At 36.3% G+C, this 26,825-nt stretch overlaps 1 protein-coding gene across 1 annotated transcript; it reads left to right on the top strand.

Moving 5' to 3' along the window:
- Nucleotides 1-549: 549 nt before the first annotated feature.
- On the top strand, nt 550-25,394 carry LOC105039599 (glutamate receptor 2.7). Its single transcript, XM_073248636.1, has 4 exons — nt 550-883; nt 17,990-19,287; nt 22,809-23,516; nt 24,552-25,394. Exons 1-4 carry the CDS (start codon nt 577-579, stop codon nt 25,125-25,127), a joined length of 2,889 nt encoding a protein of 962 aa, XP_073104737.1. The 5' UTR covers nt 550-576; the 3' UTR covers nt 25,128-25,394.
- The last annotated feature ends 1,431 nt before the right edge of the window (nt 25,395-26,825 follow it).

Raw genomic sequence — 26,825 nt, 5'->3', positions numbered from 1 at the left:
CACATGTTCTGACTATTCCACTTGATGCCAGTTATTCAATGACAAATTCGCGTATAAAAATCTTGTTTCATGCAAGATTCAGGCAAAAAAAAACATTCAATTATTAGTTGTAAAATGGTCTAAGATTGCCATGGATTCATCAATCAGATAAATCTTTGATTTAAACATGGGTTGTTGACAAGAGAGATTTTTAAATATGGCGATCGATTATGAAGTCCTCGCACGCGATTATGCATCATAGTTCATCTCTCGGTGACTTTCAGTATGAGTCCATGTTTAATTGTGTGTTGTTCCACAGGCCGGTTATTCTCTAAAATTCCAGGGAACGTGGAGTCACGCAAGACGAACGGTTTCCGCCTAAGCTTGGGAACTTATGGACCAGGAGGAGCAGCCTCATCAACAAGACTACCTCAACGCCCCCCAGCGGCTAAACTTGACCGCGAACCTAATGAAAGTGGGAACACACCGTTGACTTGGACCAACTGCACCACGTCGTCACCACATGCACCCATGATAAACGGGATCTCAAGCGATTTCTTTTTGGCGGGGTGGAAACGTGTTGTCCCAAGCTTTCACATGAGGAGAGCAGTACATCTCCTTCTTCCTCTCCCCTTTCTTCTCTTTCAACTCTTCCTCTTCTCTTCTTCGCTGGGCATTGGGCCTCAAAGAGCCTCTGCTCGAGCGGGCGGTACCCTTCCAGAATCCACCGTGCCGTTTGATGTGGGCGTGATCCTGGACACAGGGTCATGGATCGGGAACATGAGCTGGACTTGTATGTCCTTGGCCGTCGAGGATTTCTATGCGGCTCATCCCAACCACACCACCAGACTCAGATTCCACTTGAGGAACACGGATCAAGATGCCATCAGTGCAGCATCCGCCGGTACTCTCTCTCTCTCTCTCTCGGGGTATGGCTTTGGTTGACACAGAGCCTTCAAATTGAGAAGATATATGACTGTGATCTATGCAGAGAGCTTCACAGTAAATATCAAAATAGTCGACACATGTAGAGTTATTGCTTCAATCTACAATTTACTATTTTATGCTAGGTGATGATATCTACGAACAACTGAAAATTGTTAGACTTAGTTGAGTGGAATTATGATATCTAGAAAGGAAGGGTGAGATTTAGGTGCACATACGTATGTGTGTATGGATGTACATAATAAATCTCACCTATGAGATAGGGTGAGATCTAGGTGTATGGATACATACACTTGAGAAGAGGGTAAATATTCTTCTTGAGTTCGTAATAAAAAATGAGGCATTCAAATTAAAAAATCTACACCATTCGTCAATATCCATACTAACGAAACTACTTTGAAATCATAAATCAGATGTTTTGATGTTCTATAAACTAAAATAAATAGATAAAATGATATGAGATTATCTTTTTCTATGGTCTAAGTATTAAAATCTTTTAATTTCAATCTCTATATATTGTAGCATATATGGATCAAGATCAATAAGGTGAATTTTCAATTGAGATGCTGTGCCATGTATTTTAGCATACTAGCATAATAAGAATCATTCATTTTTTTACTTATATTACTCATAGCTAGGTTAGAAACTATCAAAATATACAATATCTACTTCATTTTTTATATATTTTTAGTTATATATATTATGATCAATGGTATAGATTTTTAATTTACATACTTAATTTTTCATTTTAGGTTTGAGAGAACTAGATAATCTCACCTCTTAAGAAGAGAATAATCTATTGCATATATATATATATATATATATAGAGAGAGAGAGAGAGAGAGAGAGAGAGAGAGAGAGAGAATTGGACTTAGTTATACTCAAGTAAATTTCTACTCAGATTTGATCAAGTCAAGATTGGACAATAAGTATTTCAAATTAATGATATGAACTGTTGGTTGTGATTTGCTCCCTTTAAATTATATACATACTAAAATGCATATGATATGAAGACCCATAGCCCATACTTCAAGTGGTCAAAAAATAGATAGTTTAAACGATACAAAGTAATACATATTTTTCAACACTTGATGCATAAGATAAGGATCTCAAAATTGTATAACTTTGATTTGTAAGCATTACAGAGATAGCAGATAATATTCAACAGTTTGGATCATTAATGTAGGACCTCCACATCTCATGTAGATCTGATCGGATCTGAATGGAGATCTATTCCAGTGTAGCCACGTCTACATTTCTCTCCACATACACGCACATGTATATAGTTGGACTTCACTGCCATCAGGTGGATAAGAATAAGGGATATAACACTAGGCTAATGTAGAGATATGATGCTAGGCTGTAGTAGTAGAATCTGCGTTACTCCTACTTCTAAGATAAACATTATGATAGACTAAGATAAGATAAAATATATTGATTTGATTATTTAAGAATGCTTTATATAAAGTATAAATAAATTATTTATACTAATATGGCATAACAATTTACTCTGGTAATTATTGTCCATGTCTGGCCTTCACTCCTGATAGTTTTCATAACTGATTCTGGTTATTTTCTCACAACGTGTCTTTATTAATATGATTCCTTTGCAATACTTGTAAGATTTATGCTTTATTAGTCTTGGCCTATTGTTAACCATTGTTTGGCTTACCTTGACATGACTTATGTTGATCGTCTCTTCATAATCATAATGCAATATGGTCTTCTCAATATATTCCTATTATCAGCCATCTGGATGGTCACATTGGCACTGAACCTCATGAGCTATATGCAAGAAGCCTTGTCTAATTTTACTTTTAAAACTATCATATTTATGGTGCTAAATATGGTGTAAATATTAGGTTTAATAGGATCCAGATAAAGATCCACTCATGTGTAGCCAAATCTCTCTCTCTCTCTGTATGTATATATTTGTGTGTGTGTGCATAAGAAAGAAATTAGTAGTTGGTAATAATGGATATTATGAAAACACGAGTTGTCTCTAAATCAAAGTAGATTGTCAACACATGTCCCTTATCATCTAAGAAGTATATTTGTAGTTGGTAATAATTTGGACACTAGAAAAACATGTCGACGACCAGCGCTCATACAAGGATAGCTAGCCATATTCACAATTGGCTAATAAATCTTGAGATTGACCATATAGCGGACCTTTGTTAGTAGTGAGGCGACTATTCAAGGGCGAGTCTACGACCTAATGTTTGAGGATAGTAGGAGTTGGTGAGTTCAAAAGGTCAACCGTTTGTTCGATGGTCTGCTTCCTGACCGAATTCTTGCCACTCCGATCCCGACTCACCCCTGTGAGGACGTGAGGGTTTGGGGTCGATCTTATTGCCCGAAGATCCCATTGCGTGATCTGACCCAGATATGCAAACCAATAGCAGTTAGGAGAATTGATGCGGTCTGAATTTAGAGAGTGGCGGCCCACCTCAGAGTGAGGCTCTTTTTTTAGAAGCTTGTTTGGGATCGTCTACCAACGTGTACTCTTCTCAGAGGGAGAGGCATGGACATTCTGATCTCCTGTCTGGTGTGCAGGCTTGAGGAGGAGACGATCGAGCATGCCGTCCTATGCTGTTTGCAGGCGAGGCTGATTTGGAGATAAGCTGGCATTTACCCCTCGGAGTCGAGCAAGGACATGTGGCTTGTCACGCCCCGAACCCAACACCCGGGTCGGATACGTGATGGCCGCACACTCCTTAGAGCAAGCCCTAAAGAATATGCAAGGCCAAATTAAATCACTACAACCTTAACATCCATAACAATTAATTTCAATAATAATTCATAAAATCTTGCATAATTACAATTAACATTCCTTCAATCCTCTGATCAGGTATCAACGGTACTCTATCTATGCATCCGCTCACTCACAAATTCATACCATAGCCAACCATGGACATCTTGTAACTCTGAGAAGAAAAAGAAAATGAAGGGGTGTGAGCTTTACAGCCCAGTAAGAATTCCCATATCACACTAATATAATAATATAATCTGAAAATAATGATAGGCAATATCACATAAAAGTCGATGTTCACTGTCCAGAATACTGCAAACATTTATAGATTATCTGTTTTATCAAAAGAGATGCATCATCATATGTTAAATAAGTAAAACAATTTTATTCAACGATTGTTTCATGTCTTATCTTTCTATTTTCTTCTATTATCACATCATCTTTAATTCTTTCTTTTTGGCTTTAGCTTAAGCTTTGGCTTTGGCTTTGGACTACCAGGATCATGCGACGATCTTTTATTCGGATCGATTTCTGTGATCTTCCTCGGATCGAAATATTCATGATCTTTCTCGGATCAAAGTGGCCATGATCTTTCTCGGATCAGATTTTTCATGATCTTTCTCGGATCATATTCTTCCACACATAAGCCTGTGGGGGCTGTCCCAGGCATAAGCTCCTGGCAAGCTATTCCACATGACAAGGCCAGTCTAAACCATAATTCTCTTTCTTTTCATATTCATGAAATTATGATATTTAACTTCTTTAATCAATTCATCTTTTGCAGTGAAATAAATATGTCATACACATAATCATGCCATCAATCGCTGATACATTTGTATTGATATAGCATACTCATGCTCAATATCACATAAATAAATAACAATATCTCAGATATAACAAATTCATCGATCTCAAATCCAACGATGCAAAACCAATGAGATAAAACCAACGATAAAATAACATATATAATGATGATCATGTACAGGGATTCTTACCTTTACCGGTGACTGATCCAAGCACAGAAATTAATGTTCTTCTTTGATTTATAAATTTCTCTAATAAGATATTCCACTCGATATCTTATGCAGACAATCGTATCTCTTCATGACCCTGATCAAATATAAAAATCATATATAGAGAAAATTACCGATAATCGATCCTAATAACACAGATCGAGGACCTCTCTTAGGATTAATCAAAATTAAAATTTATCTAATTATCTAGATCCTCCACTGATCCATAAGACTTTTAGAGAGAGAAAATCCATGAAGAGAGAGAAAATTCTAGAGAGAGAAAGTGGAGAGAGAATCTTCGTATTCTTTCGATGAGGCAATCATGATCGAGATCATCAAAGGTCCTATCAAGGTGACTCAATATGAACCAAGTGTTACAAATTTCGAATAGGATCAGACTGGGATCAGATCTACCGCACGAATTTCGGAGCAACCTCAGATCATCTTATTTTTATTTCAAATTTATCCTAGGGTCTGTGATGTAATCAGAGAGAGAGTAGAAAGATTCTAGAGAGATAAAATTCACAAAAAGAGAGAAAGATCTAGAGAGAGAAAATAGAGAGAAAATCTAGAGAGAGAAACTGGAGAGAGAAGGTAGAGAGAGGAGAGAGAGAAAATTTTTTTCTCTTCTTCTTCTTTTTATTTTATTTTATTTTATTTTTATTTTTATTTTTCTCTTTCTCTCTTTCCCTTTTTTTTATTATTTTTTTTCTTTTCTTTTTCTTTTCCCTTTTTCTTTTCTTTTTCTTTTTCCTTTTTCTTTTCTTTTCTTTTCTTCTTCTTCTTCCTTCTTCTTTTCTTCTCGCGGCCACCCTTGGCTGAAACAGGGGAGGACCATGAGGTCCCCCCCTCGGTGGCTCGGGCTCCGGTGGCTTGGTCAGAGATCCGGCAACAGGTGGAGGCGGCGGTGAGCAATGGACGGCCGGCGGTAAGGTTCGGCCGACAAAAATCAAAAAGAGATCGAAAAACAGGAGATTTCTTGTTCATGGATTTTTTGACGAAGACGGTGGCCGGCGGCGAGGCTTTGGGCCAGGGGAGAAAGGGAAGAGGGAGAGGAAGAAGGAGAGGGGCTTACCTTGCTTCGGCGGTTGAGAAGAGCTCCGGCGAATCCCTCTTTCCCATCTAAGAACCCGCGGATCCTCTTGGAAAAATCCCTCAATTTCTTAAAAAATCTCTCCAAAACCAATTGCAGAGACATAAGGGAGGGAAGGGGGTTTTATAGGGGAGATTTTCTACCTCTGATCGGACTCTATCGGTCCGATTTTGCCGGAGACGGGAAGGAAGAAGACTCCGGCTAGGAGTCTTCCTCCTCTATTTTTTTATTTATTTTTTTTTTAAATCTGGGTTGTTACATTCTCTCCTCCTTAAAATAATTTCGTCCTCGAAATTAGATTATGTCATTCGAGATACCTATTTCAAGGTATACATTCTTCTTGTCATTCTCAAGCTTACAATAATGTCATATATATATTATTTATTTCTCATGATCTTGTTATAACAAAATTATTTGAAATTTCAAATTCATCCCTTCTTATTGATTTCTCAACTTTTTAAAGAACTGTAATATTCTGGACTTGTATTAATATACCACCATTATTTATCTAATACATTCCACTCAAATTCATAATTATCTCAGACTACCTTTGATAGAAAAATAAATAAAGATCAAACATCGGGCACTCTTCACAATCATCGATTTTTTTTTTTTCACTTGATTTTCCAACAAATTTTATATATAGACTCTCATCTTAAAAAAACCTCAATCTTCTATATCAGTTCGAGTAACAATATTAAATTTTAAAAAATATGAGATCTATGTCAGGACATTCTAAGTTTGAACTAATATCAGAACTATTAAATTGTTAATAAACTTGAGATATCTAAAATTTCTTGGCATTATCTACAATGAAACAACCTACTGACAAAAATTATCCGACTATGATCAGATTAAAAATCATTCTTTATTAACAACTAATGTATTCCATAATATCTTCAGAATCAAAGAATTAATATTTCTAATCAATTTAACCCACCATGCTTTTGCTGCGCACTCTGATCTTAATTTATCAAATTATATAATTATATCAAAGATAAAAATATCCTTATATGTTAGATCAATCCAGGATAGATCCAACTTTCAAATTTTATATAAGACTTACGGCAAAATTTTAAGTTTCTTTATCTTTACTACCTTCGGATATAGCATATAAAATTAAATCTTGATCCACTTCCTATGTTTGAAATCATTGTATAGGTTTCATCACTCTTCAAGAATCAAACATGTCTAGAATCAATTGGAGTTAACTTTAGATTTACCTTACAATCATTTAGATAATTTCTAAATCAAACTTCTTTTTTTTAAAAGAATTAATTCTAACTTGACAAATTAGAAAAACTCAAGCCAACATCTTTATAAATAGAATTAACTTGATTATTTCTTATAAAGCTCCCTTTATCACAATCCTTAATATTAATCAATAAATCCATACAAAATCTTATCCCTTGTATAAGTCATTCAAAATTTAACACTAACAAGATGTCTTAGTTCAAAATAATCCAAACTTTGATTTGAATAATTAATACACTTCATCATCTTCAACAATCACAAGAAAAATTAAAATATAATCCAAAGATACTAATTACTAAAGATTTCATCATAACCTATATATCATACTCTGACAAAATCAATTTTCTTCTTTAATTTAACAACAATATCAAAAGACTTTTGATCCACTTAAAAAAAAATAATAATAAAATAAACTATTGACTTGAAATTCAATGCAACTTGAAAGATCAAGGAATCATATTCAGAATATGATATTTTGAGTAACCAAAAATTTCACCAAGATGTGTATCTCATATTCTCATAATAAAATTTAAGTATATATATATATATTATTTTTTTTTTCATCTAAGATTGGGTTTCATATATGACCTCTTATAGGTTCAGTGTTCAAAAATATTTCTCTCTCATATGATGTAATTTCTTCTTAGACCATACCCTAATTAACTTTCTTTGATAAGTCTAAATTCATAATGCTCAGACAATTATCATCGAAATTAAAAAAAATTATCATGATCTTCGATCATATAAGTTTTATATTCCAAAATCATCTAGTATACTCAACATAACTTATCAATACCTCCCACTTCATTTCAATGTCAACTCTTTTCATACTTAGGTCAACCTTACCAATTGAAATCTAACATATAACTCGTCAATTCTATTATAGATATCATATGCCACTTATACATAAATTTTATCTCAATATCTATTTATTCGAAGTCTAAATATTGAATCTTCTCTTTTATACCTATCATGTTTCTCATGATCATAACCTAAGTTCAGATATCACTAAAATTATAATTCTGAATAATTATAACCTTAAACTCAAATACCACTTAAAACATATTCTCTAATGATCATAACCTAAATTGTAATATCATTCTATTACATCCTTAATGATCATAATCTTAAACTCTGATATTATCAATCATACTCTATTGATTATAATCCCAAAATTTTGATATCACTTATATGACAATCCCTAGTGATCTTAAACCTTCTGTCATATCCTAATCACTTGTATCATTGTCTCCAAATGAACATAACCTAAGCTCTAAGCTCAGATATCACTCTGTCACATCCTATTGATCTTACATAAAGTTTTGATATCACTTCATAATCTTAGTGATCTTAAACCTAAACTCTGATATTATTCCATCATATCCTATCACGTATATCATAATCCCTAATGATCATATCCTAAGCTCTGATATTATTCCATCATATCCTATCACGTATATCATAATCCCTAATGATCATAGCCTAAGCTCTGATACCATTCTGTCACGCCCCGAACCCAACACCCGGGTCGGATACGTGATGGCCGCACACTCCTTAGAGCAAGCCCTAAAGAATATGCAAGGCCAAATTAAATCACTACAACCTTAACATCCATAACAATTAATTTCAATAATAATTCATAAAATCTTGCATAATTACAATTAACATTCCTTCAATCCTCTGATCAGGTATCAACGGTACTCTATCTATGCATCCGCTCACTCACAAATCCATACCATAGCCAACCATGGAATCTTGTAACTCTGAGAAGAAAAAGAAAATGAAGGGGTGTGAGCTTTACAGCCCAGTAAGAATTTCCATATCACACCAATATAATAATATAATCTGAAAATAATGATAGGCAATATCACATAAAAGTCGATGTTCACTGTCCAGAATACTGCAAACATTTATAGATTATCTGTTTTATCAAAAGAGATGCATCATCATATGTTAAATAAGTAAAATAATTTTATTCAACGATTGTTTCATGTCTTATCTTTCTATTTTCTTCTATTATCACATCATCTTTAATTCTTTCTTTTTGGCTTTAGCTTAAGCTTTGGCTTTGGCTTTGGACTACCAGGATCATGCGATGATCTTTTATTCGGATCGATTTCTGTGATCTTCCTCGGATCGAAATATTCATGATCTTTCTCGGATCAAAATGGCCATGATCTTTCTCGGATCAGATTCTTCATGATCTTTCTCGGATCATATTTTTCCACACATAAGCCTGTGGGGGCTATCCCAGGCATAAGCTCCTGGCAAGCTATTCCACATAACAAGGCCAGTCTAAACCATAATTTTCTTTCTTTTCATATTCATGAAATTATGATATTTAACTTCATTAATCAATTCATCTTTTGCAGTGAAATAAATATGTCATACACATAATCATGCCATCAATCGCTGATACATTTGTATTGATATAGCATACTCATGCTCAATATCACATAAATAAATAACAATATCTCAGATATAACAAATTCATCGATCTCAAATCCAACGATGCAAAACCAATGAGATAAAACCAACGATAAAATAACATATATAATGATGATCATGTACAGGGATTCTTACCTTTACCGGTGACTGATCCAAGTACAGAAATCAATGTTCTTCTTTGATTTATAAATTTCTCTAATAAGATATTCCACTCGATATCTTATGCAGACAATCGTATCTCTTTATGACCCTGATCAAATATAAAAATCATATATAGAGAAAATTACCGATAATCGATCCTAATAACACAGATCGAGGACCTCTCTTAGGATTAATCAAAATTAGAATTTATCTAATTATCTAGATCCTCCACTGATCCATAAGACTTCTAGAGAGAGAAAATTCATGAAGAGAGAGAAAATTCTAGAGAGAGAAAGTAGAGAGAGAAAGTGGAGAGAGAATCTAAAGAGAGAAATTGGAGAGAGAAGGTAGAGAGAGGAGAGAGAGAAAATTTTTCTCTCTTCTTCTTCTTCTTATTTTATTTTATTTTATTTTTATTTTTATTTTTCTCTTTCTCTCTTTCCCTTTTTTTTTTATTATTTTTTTCTTTTCTTTTTCTTTTCCCTTTTTCTTTTCTTTTTCTTTTTCCTTTTTCTTTTCTTTTCTTTTCTTCTTCTTCTTCTTCCTTCTTCTTTTCTTCCCGCGGCCACCCTTGGCTGAAACAGGGGAGGACCATGAGGTCCCCCCCCTCGGTGGCTCGGGCTCCGGTGGCTTGGTCGGAGATCCGGCAACAGGTGGAGGCGGCGGTGAGCAATGGATGGCCGGCGGCAAGGTTCGGCCGGCAAAAATCAAAAAGAGATCGGAAAACAGGAGATTTCTTGTTCATGGATTTTCCGGCGAAGACGGTGGCCGGCGGCGAGGCTTTGGGCCAGGGGAGAAAGGGAAGAGGGAGAGGAAGAAGGGGAGGGGCTTACCTTGCTCCGGCGGTTGAGAAGAGCTCCGGCGAATCCCTCTTTCCCATCTAAGAACCCGCGGATCCTCTTAGAAAAATCCCTCAATTTCTTAAAAAATCTCTCCAAAACCAATTGCAGAGACATAAGGGAGGGAAGGAGGTTTTATAGGGGAGATTTTCTACCTCTGATCGGACTCTATCGGTCCGATTTTGCCGGAGACGGGAAGGAAGAAGACTCCGGCTAGGAGTCTTCCTCCTCTGTTTTTTTATTTATTTATTTTTTAAAATCTGGGTTGTTACATGGCTGGAGTCCTTCCTAAGCACGATCTGTCAAAGTGTGATGGATGGGGAGCACTCCTAGGCGGACAGATGATTTATATAGCTTATCAGATCTGATTGTCCAGGAACTATCTTATCTTCGAGAGTGAGGTGGCTTCTTCACATAGGGTGCTTGAGAGAGTCTCGTGCCTCACTACGGAGTACCTTCGGTTCAATGCTGCCACTGGTCCCCTTGATACCCTCATCCACTGGGATTCCCATGCTGCTCCCATAGCACCCCGACGGGCCTTATCTCCTGGAAGCCTTCTCCCTTGGGGTATTTCAAGATGAACTTTGATGGCAGTGTCAGAGGGAGCAGAGGTGGAGCTGGTCTTGCCATCTGCGGCTCTGATGCTCGACTGCTTGCGGCTTAAGGATTCCATCTTTTTGAGCCCTCAGTCCCAAGAGCGGAGCTTCATGCTGCTTGGGCTGGCATCACCTTTGCGGTATGGGAGCTTCATGCTGGGAGGATATTCATTGAGGGTGACTCGGTTACTGTCATTGTCTGAATCTAGGGTGGCTCAAAGCAATAGGAGGCTCATCTATTGATCCGTGACATTTGGCATTTCCTTCATCTTTCCACTGCATCGTCTATCCGATATGTCTATCGGGAGGCGAACAGCGCAGCAGATTAGGTTGTAGCCTTTGTGACAGAATATTTGGGAGATTGGATTTGGAGATCAAGGGATGTCTGTCCGTCTGATCTATGGAATATTTTGTATCTTGATTATTTAGACTACTCTTGCATCAAAATGGTGTGACCATCCACTTATATCAAAAAAAAAAAAAAAATAACCTCATATTTCACATCGTAGCTACTAAAATGCCTTCAGAGGCTTTAATGCCACCCAACCATCCTTTATTTCTTCAAAAGAAAATGAATCCAAACAATTCATTAAGATGTCCAACCGTCCTTTCTAGACACTCTTTATTTTAGCAAGCATGACCCTTAGATTTTGTTCTAAAGGGGAAGAACTAAGATAAATCCACAAAGAGAAAATGAGAGTGCATCTATCAATTTGTCTTCCTTTTTCATCTAATTAATTTTTATTTTTTATGTAAATTTGTAAATATACTGCTACTTCGTATGAAGAGAAGTGAAATGCACTTCTTCACGCACAAGAGAGCCAAATACATGCAGTACACTTAGAAATCATGGATTGATGTGATCTAAAACTTTTTTCCATATCTCATGAATATGAACCCAATGAACTTTAAAATGTATTCTAGCCAATTATCTCTATTTTAAAAAGAGAATAAACTTGCCATCGAGGTGGCAATCCAATGGAATGGACCATTTATTTCCAACCAAGTAACCCAAATTTGAGTCATGGTGGAGGTCGGGCTTCAATTAAATGCTAAGACGCGAATGACTGAGATGGAGCGTATCTTGGCGGCCTGGACATGAGGTCTGTAAGTGGCAGCTGGTCCTCTGACCCTCAGTGGTACTGGGATAATGTACTCACTCATTGGGTTCGTCCATATGATGGAAAAGAGGCCGCCCATTCATGCAAACTTGATCCCGAATTGAACATTTTCTAGTGGGAGGTAGGTCTGCAAATGGGTCGGGTTGGACTGGATCCTGAGTGATCCCGATTCGATCCAATTTTTTGATCGGATTTTGATATTGTATCCATACCCATCCCGATAAAAAATCGGATCTAGTCAGATCGGATCCATGGCCGAATTTATTGACTCATTGGATCATTCAGGTCGGGTCAGATCTATATATAACCTGGCCCCAATCCATGAAATGTGGGTCCGGTTCGGATCTGATTCGGATCAGATCGGATCACATGTTTGATTTATTTAAAACCTACCATTAGTGAACACTAATGCTAGATGACAACTAAGAAATGTCTCTTTTTTTTTTCTTCCAATCCTCTAACTGTAATTTCTAATAATTAATTATATTGGATAGCAGAAAAAAACAAGCGATTTTTTAGAAGAGTCAAGATTTCAGAAGTCTACACAAAAGAAGAAAAGTAAAAAAAAAATATGAATTTTATATAGTGATATAATTGTTTCAATCTAAAATATCATACAAGAAGAATACTTGTACATGATTAAAAATGAGATTGCATATACTGTGGATGACACAACATATGTGCACATTAGAGCATGCTCTGAAATTTCTTAAAGTCAACAAAATGAATTAGAATTCAAGAAGCCCTCTTGCTTTTGTACCTTATGGCACAGTAAATATAAACCAGAAGGTTCAAAAAACTGAGCCCAGCAAGAAGCTAGAAGAAGTAATCGAGATGCCTTTCATTTAAATTATCAGAAATTCATCCAATCTTTCCTCATCGGATTGTTATAGATGTTACAACAGTCAAAATAAAAGAACTGAAGGATTTGAAAAATTTTTAGTTATGGAGATTTTTAGTTTGAAAATCGGATGGGGAAGACAAAAAAATTTAAAAAATTTTGGCCCAAACCCAAACCCCTATTTGGGTGAGTCACTCTAACTGGGTTCGGGTCCTATGTTTGGTTCCGGATCGGGTCGGGTCATGTATCTTAAGATCCAACTTAACTCAAAAATCTCCATGAATCGGGTCAGGTCGGGTCGGATCCAAATTTAAAAAATCCAGACCCGATCTGAAAAAGGAAATGGGTCTAATTTTTGAACCCGATCTGACTCCATGGGTCTTTTAAATGGATTTGGGTTGGGTCTAACCAGGTCAGATCGGGACGGATCACAGATCAATCCTACCCATTTGCAGCTTTAGCAGAAGGTTGGGGCCCTATGATCATGCCCAGGAGAAGTAGTTGCGTCGGGTCACTCCCCCCTCTAACTCTCTTTTACGGTACCAAAATAAAAGAGAGAAGAAACTTGTACTATAATTTTATTTCTTAATTAGAGCTCCCGGAAGAAAGGAGCCTAGTTGAGATGCCATGCACGAAAAAATCAAGCAATTTGATAGGGCAGGTTCAAATTAAGTAATGATAATAAACATTCTGCAAACATTAATTAAGTCAAACACTCCGAAACCTTATAAATATTAATCCTCTTCAATAGTGACTCTGGGGTTTCAACAGTATCCCTTGCTTAGCTTCATCATGGGTCTCAGGTCTCTAGTGTGCGATAGAAAGTTGATAGGGTCTACCGACTTCAAACGAATTTCATGTCTCGGACTATGAGTAATTTAAGTATTTAACATCTACTCAGAGACAAAAATGTTAGAAATTTATATATAATTAATTATTCAAATTGGCGCTTGTACTAAAAATAAATTCCTTTGTATGCTTATACCTCAGGGATGTGTATATAACTTAATCTTCCAAAAAGGACCTACAAGTATTTTCTTCGTCCATATAATGCTAAATCGGCATTCGGCAAACAATTGTCGAATTTAGTTAAGCTTGTAATTCTAACACATATACGTAATTTATAGTTCAACCAGGGATATGGAAATAATTTTCCCCACCTTGGTCCTTATGAAGTAGGTCGATGCCCTCCATTCTCCAACAAAGAACCCAAGATTCCGGCGGGCCGCGATGCTTTCTGCTGTCCGACCACTCTCTCTCCTCCTCCCCTCCTCCTACTACTCGCCTTCTCGAGTCGTAAGGTACGAGCAGGTCCCTAACCCTAGATTTCCCGAATCCAAGAAATCATTTTCTTGAACGGTTCTTTCTCCTACACGTTCCCTTTATCTTTTACCGAGGAATTTTGGGGCCTTTCTTCTTTCTATCTTTCTTTATTTCGTGTATCATTTGGTTACGTGTCCTAATTATGTGGTATCTTGATCTTGCTAACATATTTGCAATGGTTTATAGTTGAATGCATTCGGTTCTTTGTGCAACATATGTTGAACCAAAACAATTTTTGCCTAAAGATTAATTTCTTATATTCCAGATGTTCAGAAGGCTTGATTAAGGGATTGAATCGAATAAAATATAGTATATTGAAAGCCATAGATACATCTCTAGGAAAATCAGAAGTTTTAGCATGCTGAAAATATAAATCTTAGCATAGAATTTTGGTGGTTTATTTTGATGAGGAAAGGTTGGGTTTTTTTCAATCAAACTGGGGTCCCTCAAGTTTTAGAACTCTCTGTGACTGGCACTTGACCCAATGACATAGCAGTCCGGTTTGTCAACCCGCACAAGTTTCAATGCTGGAATTGTGACAAAGAAAGGGATCAGCGATAACATCTGTAAGGCTTTGATAATGGTCTTTTCTATGAATCAGTATTTCTATTGATTTTCTTTTCTTTTTATTCATTTCATTAGTTGTTTGATATTACCCAGACATTTCTTGCATGAGTTAGGTTTTACAAGATTCTTTAATGCACCCAACAATTTAGTTCCCATTAGATTGATGGAGTGTTTGAAATTATTCTGTGATCCTAGAATCCTATCCGAAAAAGTGAGATCAGTGTAATTGTAATGGGTAGGACTACCTTTGTTTTGATTGGAGACTGGAGTTTAAGACTGAGTATAGGTTGGATTGAATACATGAGATTGGAAAGATCTGTTTTGTACATGTTAATAATATAATCTATGTTTTTTTTATTTTGATTTTTTTTAACCATGAGTGCTTAAACTCAGTGCTAAAACCCCCCAAGAAGATGCAATGATTTTGACCATAAAAAAAATAAAATAAAATGTGTCAATTGGTGGTTTTACCTTGCAATAGAGGCACAACTAGAAATAGTAAAGTCGCCATAAAAGATTGAACAATCAAATAAATGTCCTAATACATTAAGGAAGCGTTTGGTGCATTACATAGGTAATATTGCTATGGTAATGTGATTGCAAAGGGAATGTGATTACCTGATAAAATTACAGGGAATCCTATGTTGCAGTATTTGGTATGTGCAGTAATGTTGTTGTAAAATTACAGAAAATCCTTCGTTACAGTATTTGGTATATAATTTAGATTACATGGAATATATGCTAATTTTTTTAAAGTACCCCCATCCTTGCTTATTGATTATTGTCTATTTTCTAGAGGGATAACTTAATTTCGGGACCAATCATTTTTTGTGACATCACTCATTATCTTTTCTTTTCTATTTTATCAACTGGAACTATCCATAATTTATTTTGATTTATTTTGATAGAGATTTTTGGTCCTGAAATTATCTTGTTGCAAGATTGAAGGATTGCAAGATTACATATAATCACATAGCTACCTCCTCCTAGACAATCAGATTATCTCTTTTTGAGGTATTGCTGCAGTACATGTAATGCAGCATTACCTATAAAAGTGACGAAACAAACAGTGTAATTTGATTACCTGTTGCAAAATTACATATAATCTTGTAAGGATTACATGCTATCAAGTGCCTCTTAAAGGAAAAATGAGGTGGAAGTGGTAATGCAAACTTGATGAAAATGGGTTCCTGCATGATGGTGAAGCATTTGCTTGGTTCATTAAACTCTAGTGGCAGAACCCATGTTGATGGTTATTTTGTAGTTCAGAGAGGGGGAAACTAACACAGCACTTAAACTAAATATGTCGATCTTTTTTGATGATTGCCAACACCTTTAGTATCTGGACCTTACGTTTATCCTAAAGTGCCTGCACTCAACACTTAAATAGGGACATTGATATGACTTGGACATGGCTCTATAAGAAGAACTTTTTATACATTGACAGGACCAAATGCTTAGGATCGTGCCTTCATCCGATGCACAGTCCATATAATGTAGATCAAGATATATCTTCTTTTTAACAAAGAACCCATAGGCAATTACCAATGTACAATTGATTTGATTTTGTCAATGTTAGTAAATGTTGGGAAATATTGTCAGAATTGAATCTAGCAAAAGAAATCCTGAATGGTTTGATATTTGATAATTTCTTACCACATGTTTCTAAAGCTTTCATGAAGGCTATATGATCATGATTGACTTTGTTTACCATGAAATATGAGATGCAAGCATTGGTGGGTGCATGCAAACCTCTGTGTACAAGCCATCATGTGAGATATCGGACACATATGTGGACTCTATGTGAACTTGCATATAATAATGTGTATTTACTATTAAAAAGGGCTGCTATGCTGACCTTGTTGTACACCTATTGCAGAAATATGTGTTTGAACTGAATGGCCTCCCTATAGGTTCTTGTTTTCTTTTCTCTTCCATTTATCTTTTACTGCTTTCTTAGGTCAATCTATTGCTCCTCCTGAATTAGTTTAGCTTTTGTCATGCCTTTTAACTAATGCAAATATAAAATCTTATTGTTGCACATATAAGAGGTAATTTATAAATTTAGTTCACACTTTAAAATCTTATATGGGAACTCTTTTGAAATGTGTGATGCATCTATGGTGTGATTGTCACTAGACTGCACTCAAAGTAGATTAATGCCAACATGTGCGCACATCTATCATCAAGCAATGGAGTTGTTTCTTCTCCTTCCCTTGTTAGGTATTGAGTACAAAGATAATATCATCTCACCCAAGATAGGTCTAAAGAACAACTAATAAATGATGTTACATGTTTTGTGGTTCACCAACATTCACTCATAAAGCACGAACTTGTAGAAAAGAATTAGGTTTAAACTGAGTGGCATAGGAAGAGGTGCTGTGATGTCCTGAATTTTTGATGGGTAAGCTGGGCTTGATGAAGTAATCGCAAAGTCGGTATATCTCTATATTGTCGTGAACACTACAATTTGATTAAGATTTGAAGACTGGTGGCTTTCCAAACAGACCTGCTTTATTATGTGCTTGTTTCTTTTCTCTACCTAATAAATGTGCGCATAATTGCTTATTTATGCATTTAATACATTACATGATGAAAACTGTGGATAATTAAACAGAGATTCTGATAGTAAAACTTTTCTGGTTTTATGCGTGAAGTGTAAGATAAGCATAAGAATAAAATTATTTTGTGTTTGTTTATGCATGTGCATTACACGTGCTGCATGTTGCATCGTCATTGATTGAAAACATGAAAGTGCCTAATGTTGGTGACAGGTGAGTGCTTTGGATTTAGGTAAATGGATCCATGCTATTATCTCCAAAAATAGATGATGCAGTTTCAGGAGAAGCACTCACTGGCTGAATGAGCCATAGGATTCTGGGTTGAGTTGATTGAGTGGTTTGAGGAATCAGGTTCTTTGAAAATGCACATGATTTATATCAGGGTGACTATTTATGAATTTACTGACTGCAGTTCGAATAAGCTTTCTACTAGCCTCATATATTGCTATCAAATTGTTATGGCATGTATTATTTGTGGAGCGTGATCATGATGCTAACATTTCTCTGGGAATGCAGCTATCGATCTTCTGAAGAATGTTCAAGTGCAAGCAATTATCGGGCCACAAACATCAACCCAGGCTAAGTTTGTAATTGAACTTGGAGACAAAACTCAGGTTCCAATCATATCTTTCTCAGCAAGGAGCCCAGCTCTTTCTAGCCAGACTTCATACTTCATTCGCACTGCATGGAGTGACTCCTCTCAAGCAAAAGTTATTGCTTCTATTGTTCAAGCCTTCAAATGGAGGGAAGTTGTTCCTATCTTTGAAGACAGTGACTATGGTAATGGAATTGTACCTTATCTTGTTGATGCCTTCCAAGAAATTGGTGCTCATGTCCCATATAGGAGCAAAATCCCTGTTTCAGCTACCAAGGACAAAATTTTAAATGAGCTCTACGAGTTGAAAGACAAACAGACAAGGGTCTTTGTTGTGCACATGACATATTCTCTGGGCCTCCAGCTATTTTCAAGTGCAAATGAAGCTGGAATGATGAAAGAAGGGTATGTCTGGATCACAACATATGGCTTAACGGATATTGTGGATCTAAATGGTTCATCAGCCATCAGTGTGATGAAAGGTGTGTTGGGTGTAAAACCTTATGTTAGTGAAACTAAAAGGCTCCGTGATTTCAAGATGAGGTGGAGAAAGAAATATTATCAGGAAGATCCAAATGCTAAAGTAAGTGAGCCCACCACTTTTGGTTTATGGGCTTATGACACGGTGTGGTCACTTGCCGCTGCAGCACAGGGTCTCAACAGTACAAACTATACAACTCAAGAGTCTGATGTCTATAATAGCTCAACTGACTTGGCAACACTTGGATCATCTCTTACTGGCACAAATCTGCGCGATCGGATAATAAACAGCAATTTTAGTGGCATAAGTGGGAAATTTCATTTGATTGATGGCCAGTTAGATTCCAGTGCCTTTGAGATAATTAATGTACTCGGACATGGTGAGAGAAGGGTTGGGTTTTGGACTCCAGCATTCAACCTTTCTGGGCATATGGATATGAAGGCTGATCTTCAATCCATAAAATGGCCTGGTGGCAATAAGGCTGCGCCTAAGGGATGGGAGTGGCCAACAAGTGGGAAATGGCTCAGAATTGGAGTTCCAGTAAAACCTGGGTTTTCCCAATTTGTTAAACTCGAAAAGGATAATAAAACTATTGGCAGATCTTACTGCACAGAAGTATTTGATGCTGTAATGAAAAAACTACCGTATCATGTCCCTTACAAATATGTGGCCTATGTGGATGCCAAGGGAGAGAGCAACGGGACATATGATGATCTTGTTTACCAGGTCTATCTTGAGGTCAGTGACAATTATTTGCATTTACTTATTCTTTTTGACTTGGGAAAAAAGTAGGTATTCTTTCCAACGATCATGTAGTTCTATGACCACTACGGATCTGTAGATCTTGCTGCATACAGAACAGCTTTTCCGCTATCTAATTGATAAGTGTTGCTTGCATGCCCTGAAGTTTTCAATTTTTTTTTTTTTTTGTTCCTCTTCTTTTTTTTTTTTTTTTTTCTTTTTTTTTTTCACTCTTTCTTTCTTTTTTTTGGTTTATAACTTCTATCAAGAACCAAGCCCAGCCAGAAATCAGGGTCTCCACACAAGAGACTTTACCAATAGAGCCAGTTGGCAACCTCATTTTCAAAGAAATGGAGGTTCAATGATTTGTATTGTGTCCCTTGTTATGTAGTTGTTAAAAGATAAGGGGAACTGAAATCTCATAATAAAATTTTTCATTAGTTGATTCGACAGCAATGACCTTTAAGACTACCTTACTGATTGTAGCATAAGAATGATTAGCATTCCAATAAGTGGGCAAATGAATTGATGGGTAATAAAGGGGTCATGCACTCCTACGCTATACATCTGTTGGGGCTTGCCTACATGAATTGTTGTGAATCAAATGATCTTCCTACTAATTCCAATCATTATTTAGATTAGTTTAATAGGAATCCGATATTTCTGTTTGGAATGCCTGTTTAAATATTATTCAGAATGTGATTTGTATTGATCAATTTGATTAATTTGTATAATTATGTGCATATTAAATTGACATTTTTTATCCTAATCCTTTTTTCTCATTTCATTGTGATTTGGAGATTATCTGTGTCGCTATTGATTGAAATTTAAGCCATTACTACAATTCATCTCATAACTTAAGATAAAAATATATTTTTCACAGTTTGCAAATTTCAGATTCATATATTCTTGTTAATAGTATTTTAGCATATATTCTATTGAAAACTTCTCTTTGCAGCTGGGCCTCAGAAACTGACTAGGCTATGCATACTATTCAAAGTTCTAAATTCTTGTAGGTGTATATTTGCAGATACCCTGTGTTCAGCGCCATTCAAGTTACTACATCTGTAGTGGGATTCAAACACCAAATTGTGTTTTTCTTTGGCACTTCCCTCACCTGCTTTGTCTGTGGGTTCGCATTACCTATTCCTATCCTTTTTATTTCTCCTGCTCTTCCTTCATTGCCCTAGCCCCTTCCCACCAATTTCTCTCTTCCTTCGTGAGCCCAATGAGTGCTCCATTCCCAATCCCATCTAGAAGGGCTTTCTGGCCTTGAGCTCCTTGGAGATCTTCTTCCTTTTTTCCCCCCATAGTTGGCTTGTCTGCTGTAGGGCTTGTTGGGGCCAGCTTAGGGATGGGATTGTTGAAGCTGGTGGTAATGATCTTATCGGGCAACACTGCTAGGGTTTCAGTAGCAAAATATAAGGCATTTGGTCTTCTAGGCCTATTAGAGGGAAATTACAAGTCTCTGGAACTTCTGCCTCTTCATTGACATCACCACAATTTGGCATCGGAGGATGAGCCTTTGCCACTACATGTATCCACATCAAAGTGGCCTTCAACCAGGGCCTTTTGTCCTCGATGTCTTATCTGGATGATGTCCCCCTCAAACCCCTCACTCAGCTTTTAACCTTGCATATGTGGGATATCGTGCCAAAGTGATTGATGTGGCGAGCTAGCGTCACTCCCAACTATTGCTTATCAATAAAGGAAAAGAGTGCCACTCTGGCGACCATGGACAAGATACAGAACACCAAAGACCTCATCTGATTAGTTTGTCAAACACTGATAACCTCATCTTTCTTGTAGATTCCAAAGATGTCTTGGGATTGGGTGGTTGTTGGGTCCTTGATAATAGAGAATCTTGTTGGCTTTAGAAAAATGGCATAAAGAGTAAGACGAGGAGATGGATTTTCGTTCTTTCTATTAAGTTTTATTGGGTAATTACCAAAGATTCTTATGGTTTTCTAATAATCCGATGCCTATTAATTGTTTGACTAACAATGAATGCTAGTAAACTAGATTAGTATGGCTGCTAGAATATGTAAATATGTAGGTAAATATGGCCTTTTAAATGGTAAATGCACTATGATGACCAGTGATGTCAAAGGCGCTTAAGCAAGGCACCAGAAGGGGTCATCGTCCCTTGATGCTTCAGGCGATGCCCCTTCACTCAGGCACACGTCTTTGGCACGTTTTAGGATCTTTCTCAGTGAGGCAAGGCGCTTGCCTTGGGCATCTCAGTGAACTCTACGATTATTTTTTTTAATGGTTGAAAAGTGTAAAAAAATCCTAAAAAGACATCCATTTAACTTCTTAGCTCTATTACTAACAGGGGATAAAGTAGTCAATTAATATGGAATTAGTTTTGACTTTAGTGACTTAGGATTTTGTAAACGAAAGAAAATTAAGAGGAAAGGGAGACTGTTAAGGACCACAGGAGATTGTCGAGGAAAGGGAGGCAGAAGGGGACCACTTTAGGACTGTTTATGTTTTCTATTTTATTTATGAGACTCCATTGATGAACTTTAGGGCTTGTTATGTTTTCTATTTCATTCATGAATTTAGAACTGTCAATGGCTTGTTATCATATACTTTATCTTGAGCTAGTTGAGTATTTTACTGTTTTGTATATGTTTTATGCTTAAATTATTAATTATATAGTAATTCATATTACAATAATTATCTCTAGTTGTTATTTATTTATATATCATATTTTTACTTTTTTCTTCAATTTTAGCGCCTTACTTCACTCGGGCGAGCACTTTTCTAGCGCCTCTTGCCTCAATTAAATACCTTGATGATGACTGATGAGGGTATATATAGACAAGTATCCTAGAGAAAAACTGAAAAATATGTATCCATGAATTATATCCTTTTCTTATAACATCATCTCATATCAAAGGATCATATGCTGAAGGCTTTGGATTAGATTTCTAAATTCCATAATTTTTTTCTCTTTTGGAAGTGGTTATGGTTGCTTTTAGTGATAGTTTTAAATAATATTTCTTTTTTATGATTTTATGCAGGTTTTGAAATTATTTATTACATTCTACTTTATGTTTTAATTAAAGCTCTGAGTTGATGAGTTAAATTTTAAACATCTTTTTTTTTTTTTTTTTTTTAGATAGCATTTTCCTTTTGACCCAGTAGTAGTAAGTCCTTATGATGTAAGATGTCATTTGATCTCTTTGTAGTCAGAAATCTGAAATATGTTTGAGAACCCTGATAGTTGATGCAAATGTCTAGGACATGAGCATTTTATTGAAATTTTCTGTGGACAACGTGCACAACCTAAAGACCATAAATCCACTATGCTTTTAAACTAAAGCAAATGGACATCTAAGGCTCTATGATCCATGTTTGGGTAAAAATATATGCTTACTCTGTGTGCAACAACATCTGCCTTATGACAATTGAGACCTGCAGTAAGATTATTAAATTCAAAATACCAGCACATATTGTTACTATAAAGGGCCTCTATTGATTTTGTTTTTCTCATTTGGAGCCAAATGCAGAACTTTGATGCTGTGGTGGGTGATGTGACAATCATAGCCAATCGATCTTTATATGTGGATTTCACATTGCCATACACTGAATCAGGGGTGTCCATGCTCGTACCTATTAAGGACAAGCGCCATAAAAGTGCATGGACTTTCTTGGAACCATTGACTACTGATCTTTGGTTGGCAAGTGGTGCTTTCTTTGTCTTCACAGGGTTTGTGGTGTGGTTTCTTGAACACCGGATCAATAATGAGTTTAGAGGTTCTCGTGCACGTCAACTTGGTACTATCTTCTATTTCTCCTTTTCGACGCTTGTCTTTGCACATAGGGAGAAGGTGGCAAGCAACTTGTCTAGGGTTGTGGTGATCATTTGGGTGTTTGTTGTTCTCATACTTCAGCAAAGTTACACTGCCAGCTTAACCTCCATGCTCACAATGCAACAACTTGAGCCAACTGTCACCGATCTAGATGAGCTTATTCGAAACGGGAACTATGTTGGATACTTGAATGACTCTTTCATGCCTGGGCTTTTGAGGCGGTTGAATTTCAATGAGTCAAGGATTATAGCTTACAACTCTCCCAAGGAGTATCATGATGCCATGTCCAATGGAACTGTTGCAGCCATTGTTGATGAGATACCTTACATCAAAGTATTCCTCTCCATGTACTGTAACAAGTATGCCATGGTTGGACGTACCTACAAGACTGATGGATTTGGATTTGTAAGTAACATTTTCAAACTTGATGCATATGTACAATAGAAACACAAGCATGCTCATAGTCTCAAGCATTAAAGTGAACCTGAAAAACACCTACCTTTAACATGTACGTGTAATTATATACTTTAATAATTACTAACTTGCTAGTAAGAGAGTCTTGAGATCTATTAAGTAGAAGATAAAGGAGAGTTAGTTCAACTTATGGTGCTATGATGGTTGCTACATTTGCAAATAGAAAAAGGAAAAAGAGAAAAAGAAAAAAAGAATGCACATTGAATTATCATGTTGGTAGGCAAAGTGTATTAGGGGAAGGAAAACACCAATGATATGGGTAATTAAGCTTCAAATACAGAACTGAATCTATCCTTCTATATTATAACCATGACGAGCATTATCTCATGTATTTTGTGTCTACATTATGAATGAGCATAATGACATGGGGAAGTTAACAACTTTATCATATTCTCACAATTTTCATTCAGCTTCTGGCAGTCCTTCCTTAGTGCCTTGGTTCTTTCCTGCACGTTTGAGCCCCTATCTACCATAATTTCCTTCTATATTGTTTCAACACAACCATGACATAGTTTATTGGCTTTCATAACTTCATTCTAGTAGAGCATATTCCATGCCTACCTAGCATGTTTACTTTCAACTATTCAGTTACCAGTCTAACTAGAGATCCTATTTCTCATTGTCCTCATCGCTACACCGATATGTCCTCACCTCTTCAAGTCTAAAATGCTCAAATTGCAATTTGTACAATGCTGTTTGTTTCATAATATTTTTTTACATCCATCTGGTTTGATGTACAAATGCAGGACTTTAGTGACATTGTTCCATACCATGCATGATTTTTTTGTGGGCCAGATCTCTCTGTTATCTTTCACAATGTACAAGTTTCTAGAAATCCCAGCTAACGTTATAATTTCTTGATCCATCAAATTTAAGCTTAAGAGTAAATGCAAAGGAACCTTGAACCAACAATTCTAGAACCATCTTTCCTGACATTATATCTTTGTTTATTTCCTCTTACTACAGGTCTTCCCGAAGGGTTCGCCTTTGGTTGCTGATGTATCGAGGGCAATTCTAGATGTAACAGAGAATGGTAACATGACTGATATTGAGAAAATATTATATGGGGATGGAAACTGTCTTAACCAAAGCGATACAACAATCACTTCAAATGGTCTTACGTTGAATAGCTTTTGGGGTCTATTCCTCGTCACTGGAGCTGCCACTCTTTGTGCCTTAGTTCTTCATTTGGGTGGCTTTCTTTATGAACATCGAAAGATATTGAGAACTTGTGATTCAGAGAACTCTTTACGTCAGAAGCTTGCTCTCTTGGCTAAACTCTACGATCAAGCAGATCCATCCCTGCATGGACCAAAGAAGACAGGAGCCAGAGATGAACAGGTAATAAATGATATTGTGGCTTCACTTCATAATAACAGCGTACTGCGAAGCCCATCAAGCATCTCCAATTATGGACATGGAAACTTTGGGCCTGAGGATGATATGGGAACCCCACCAGAGGAACCAGGAACTCCAGGTAGAGAGGTTGCTAGTCATAATCCAGATCCTCCATCATTTGCAGAGATGCTTAATGAGAGGTAATGCCATTTCCATATCTAAATACTGTTATTCACAAGCAGCAGCAAAGGAACTTCACTCTTTTAAATGACTTGGTCATGTAGCTGTCACACATTTAACACTGGCAGGTCATTTGTCTAATGTTTCTTTATCAAGCATGAAAAGAATGATGTCAAAAAGAGAAAAATTTAAACATTAACATAATTGTATTTTGGTAATGGACAGCAGATGTGACCCTATTATAGAACCTTTTTCTTGATGATATGAGGCACTTTGTACAATTTCTGGTTATTTTTGTTTCAGAAATGTGATTTATGACAGTTCTGTATGAAGGTTATCTTGATGTGCCTTAATCTCTCAAGTTGGATTTTATCACACTGTTGTTTTATTTTATAGAGGAATAAATACCGCACAAAGCAAAACACCATTTCAAGTAAGCCTTATTTGGTTTTGCAGTTGGAGATCCAAAAAAACATTTCTTGGGAGCCATAAGTTCTTTTGGATGATTTTGAGGTGCTTAATAAGAATTTTGCAATAGCTTTCTATCGCATCCAAAAGTTGAAAAGGTTTATTTGGAGGGGGAAAAAAAATTTGGAGCTTCTGGGCAAAAGCTCTATTTGAGAAAAAGGGGAAGCTATTTTCATTTTAATAAAAATTCTGCAGAGACGAAAAAAATATCCATGCTAATTCTTCATAATAATTAAATATAATATTAGTAAAATATAGTATAGTGTAGCATAATATAATATAATACTATTGTTATGATATTGCTTTATTATATTATAATAATACGATAAAAATATTATACTATGTCTAGAATAAATAAAGAATTGTTATTTGTTGTAATTTTCATGCTAACTCTTCATAAGGTATTATGTAATATTACTATATATCATAATAAATAATTTATGAATTAAGAATAGTTTATAATAGTAGTTATTGATGGTACAAAGAGTTAGGTTATTGAAAGCACTGTATAATGTCCGCCATTGTCATTTCTTGATACCAAAGGCGCCCTCTGTTTTTGGTTATCAAACGGGTATTAAAGCTCACCAAACAGGAAATAATTTTTATTCAAAGCTCTATTAGGAAAAGCTATACCACTCAGCTAAAAACTCTCCTATTTGCTGCAATACCAAACGAGGTCTATGTCATGAATTTGTTCTGGTGGCTTAGAATGATTTGGCCTACCTCTTTTTGTACATGCTTGTTCTTGTGTAGTGTTTGGCTACTATCATTGGATGGACATTTTTGTGTGGCTCACGTGACTGAGCATATGGCATTTAATGGTTCCTTTTTGAGAAAACGCTGTTACTGGTGTTTTATACCGTCAACCCTTCATGAATTGCAGTAAACCAGAGGTCGCGCGCTGAAGCATTTTCCTCTCAATTATTTTTAATTTCTGATGTTGGAATGCCGACTCTTTGGATGAGTGATTCAACCTAAGGTTGGATTTGGGCCAAAACCAGGACTAACAGTGGCTCTGATATCTGGGGCATTGCTAAAATAATATCAACCTAGAACGAGTGTATGCTAACTGGTTCGGTTGCTAAAGTGATCGGGAGATGCTATGGTAATTAGGCTGTCTCGACTATGTCCCTCTTTTGTGATGCTTGGAGGCTATGCAGAAAAGTTTCTCTTGCCAAAGTGGCGAGAGGGCATAGGTAGTACTCAAGTTATTTGTTGTCAGGCAAGGGACTGGTTGATTATTAAGTTGGTAAA

This window comes from Elaeis guineensis, chromosome 1 (assembly GCF_000442705.2).
Source record: "Elaeis guineensis isolate ETL-2024a chromosome 1, EG11, whole genome shotgun sequence".
NCBI classification, from domain to species: domain Eukaryota; kingdom Viridiplantae; phylum Streptophyta; class Magnoliopsida; order Arecales; family Arecaceae; genus Elaeis; species Elaeis guineensis.
Note: the sequence above shows the minus strand (reverse complement) of the source record. Positions and strands in the feature narration are given on the sequence as shown.

Coding starts and splice junctions, on each gene's coding strand:
- LOC105039599 (XM_073248636.1), top strand. CDS start 577: ATGAGGAGAGCAGTACATCTCCTTCTTCCTCTCCCCTTTCTTCTCTTT. Junction 884..17,989: donor CATCAGTGCAGCATCCGCCG/GTACTCTCTCTC, acceptor CTGGGAATGCAG/CTATCGATCTTCTGAAGAAT. Junction 19,288..22,808: donor TTTACCAGGTCTATCTTGAG/GTCAGTGACAAT, acceptor AGCCAAATGCAG/AACTTTGATGCTGTGGTGGG.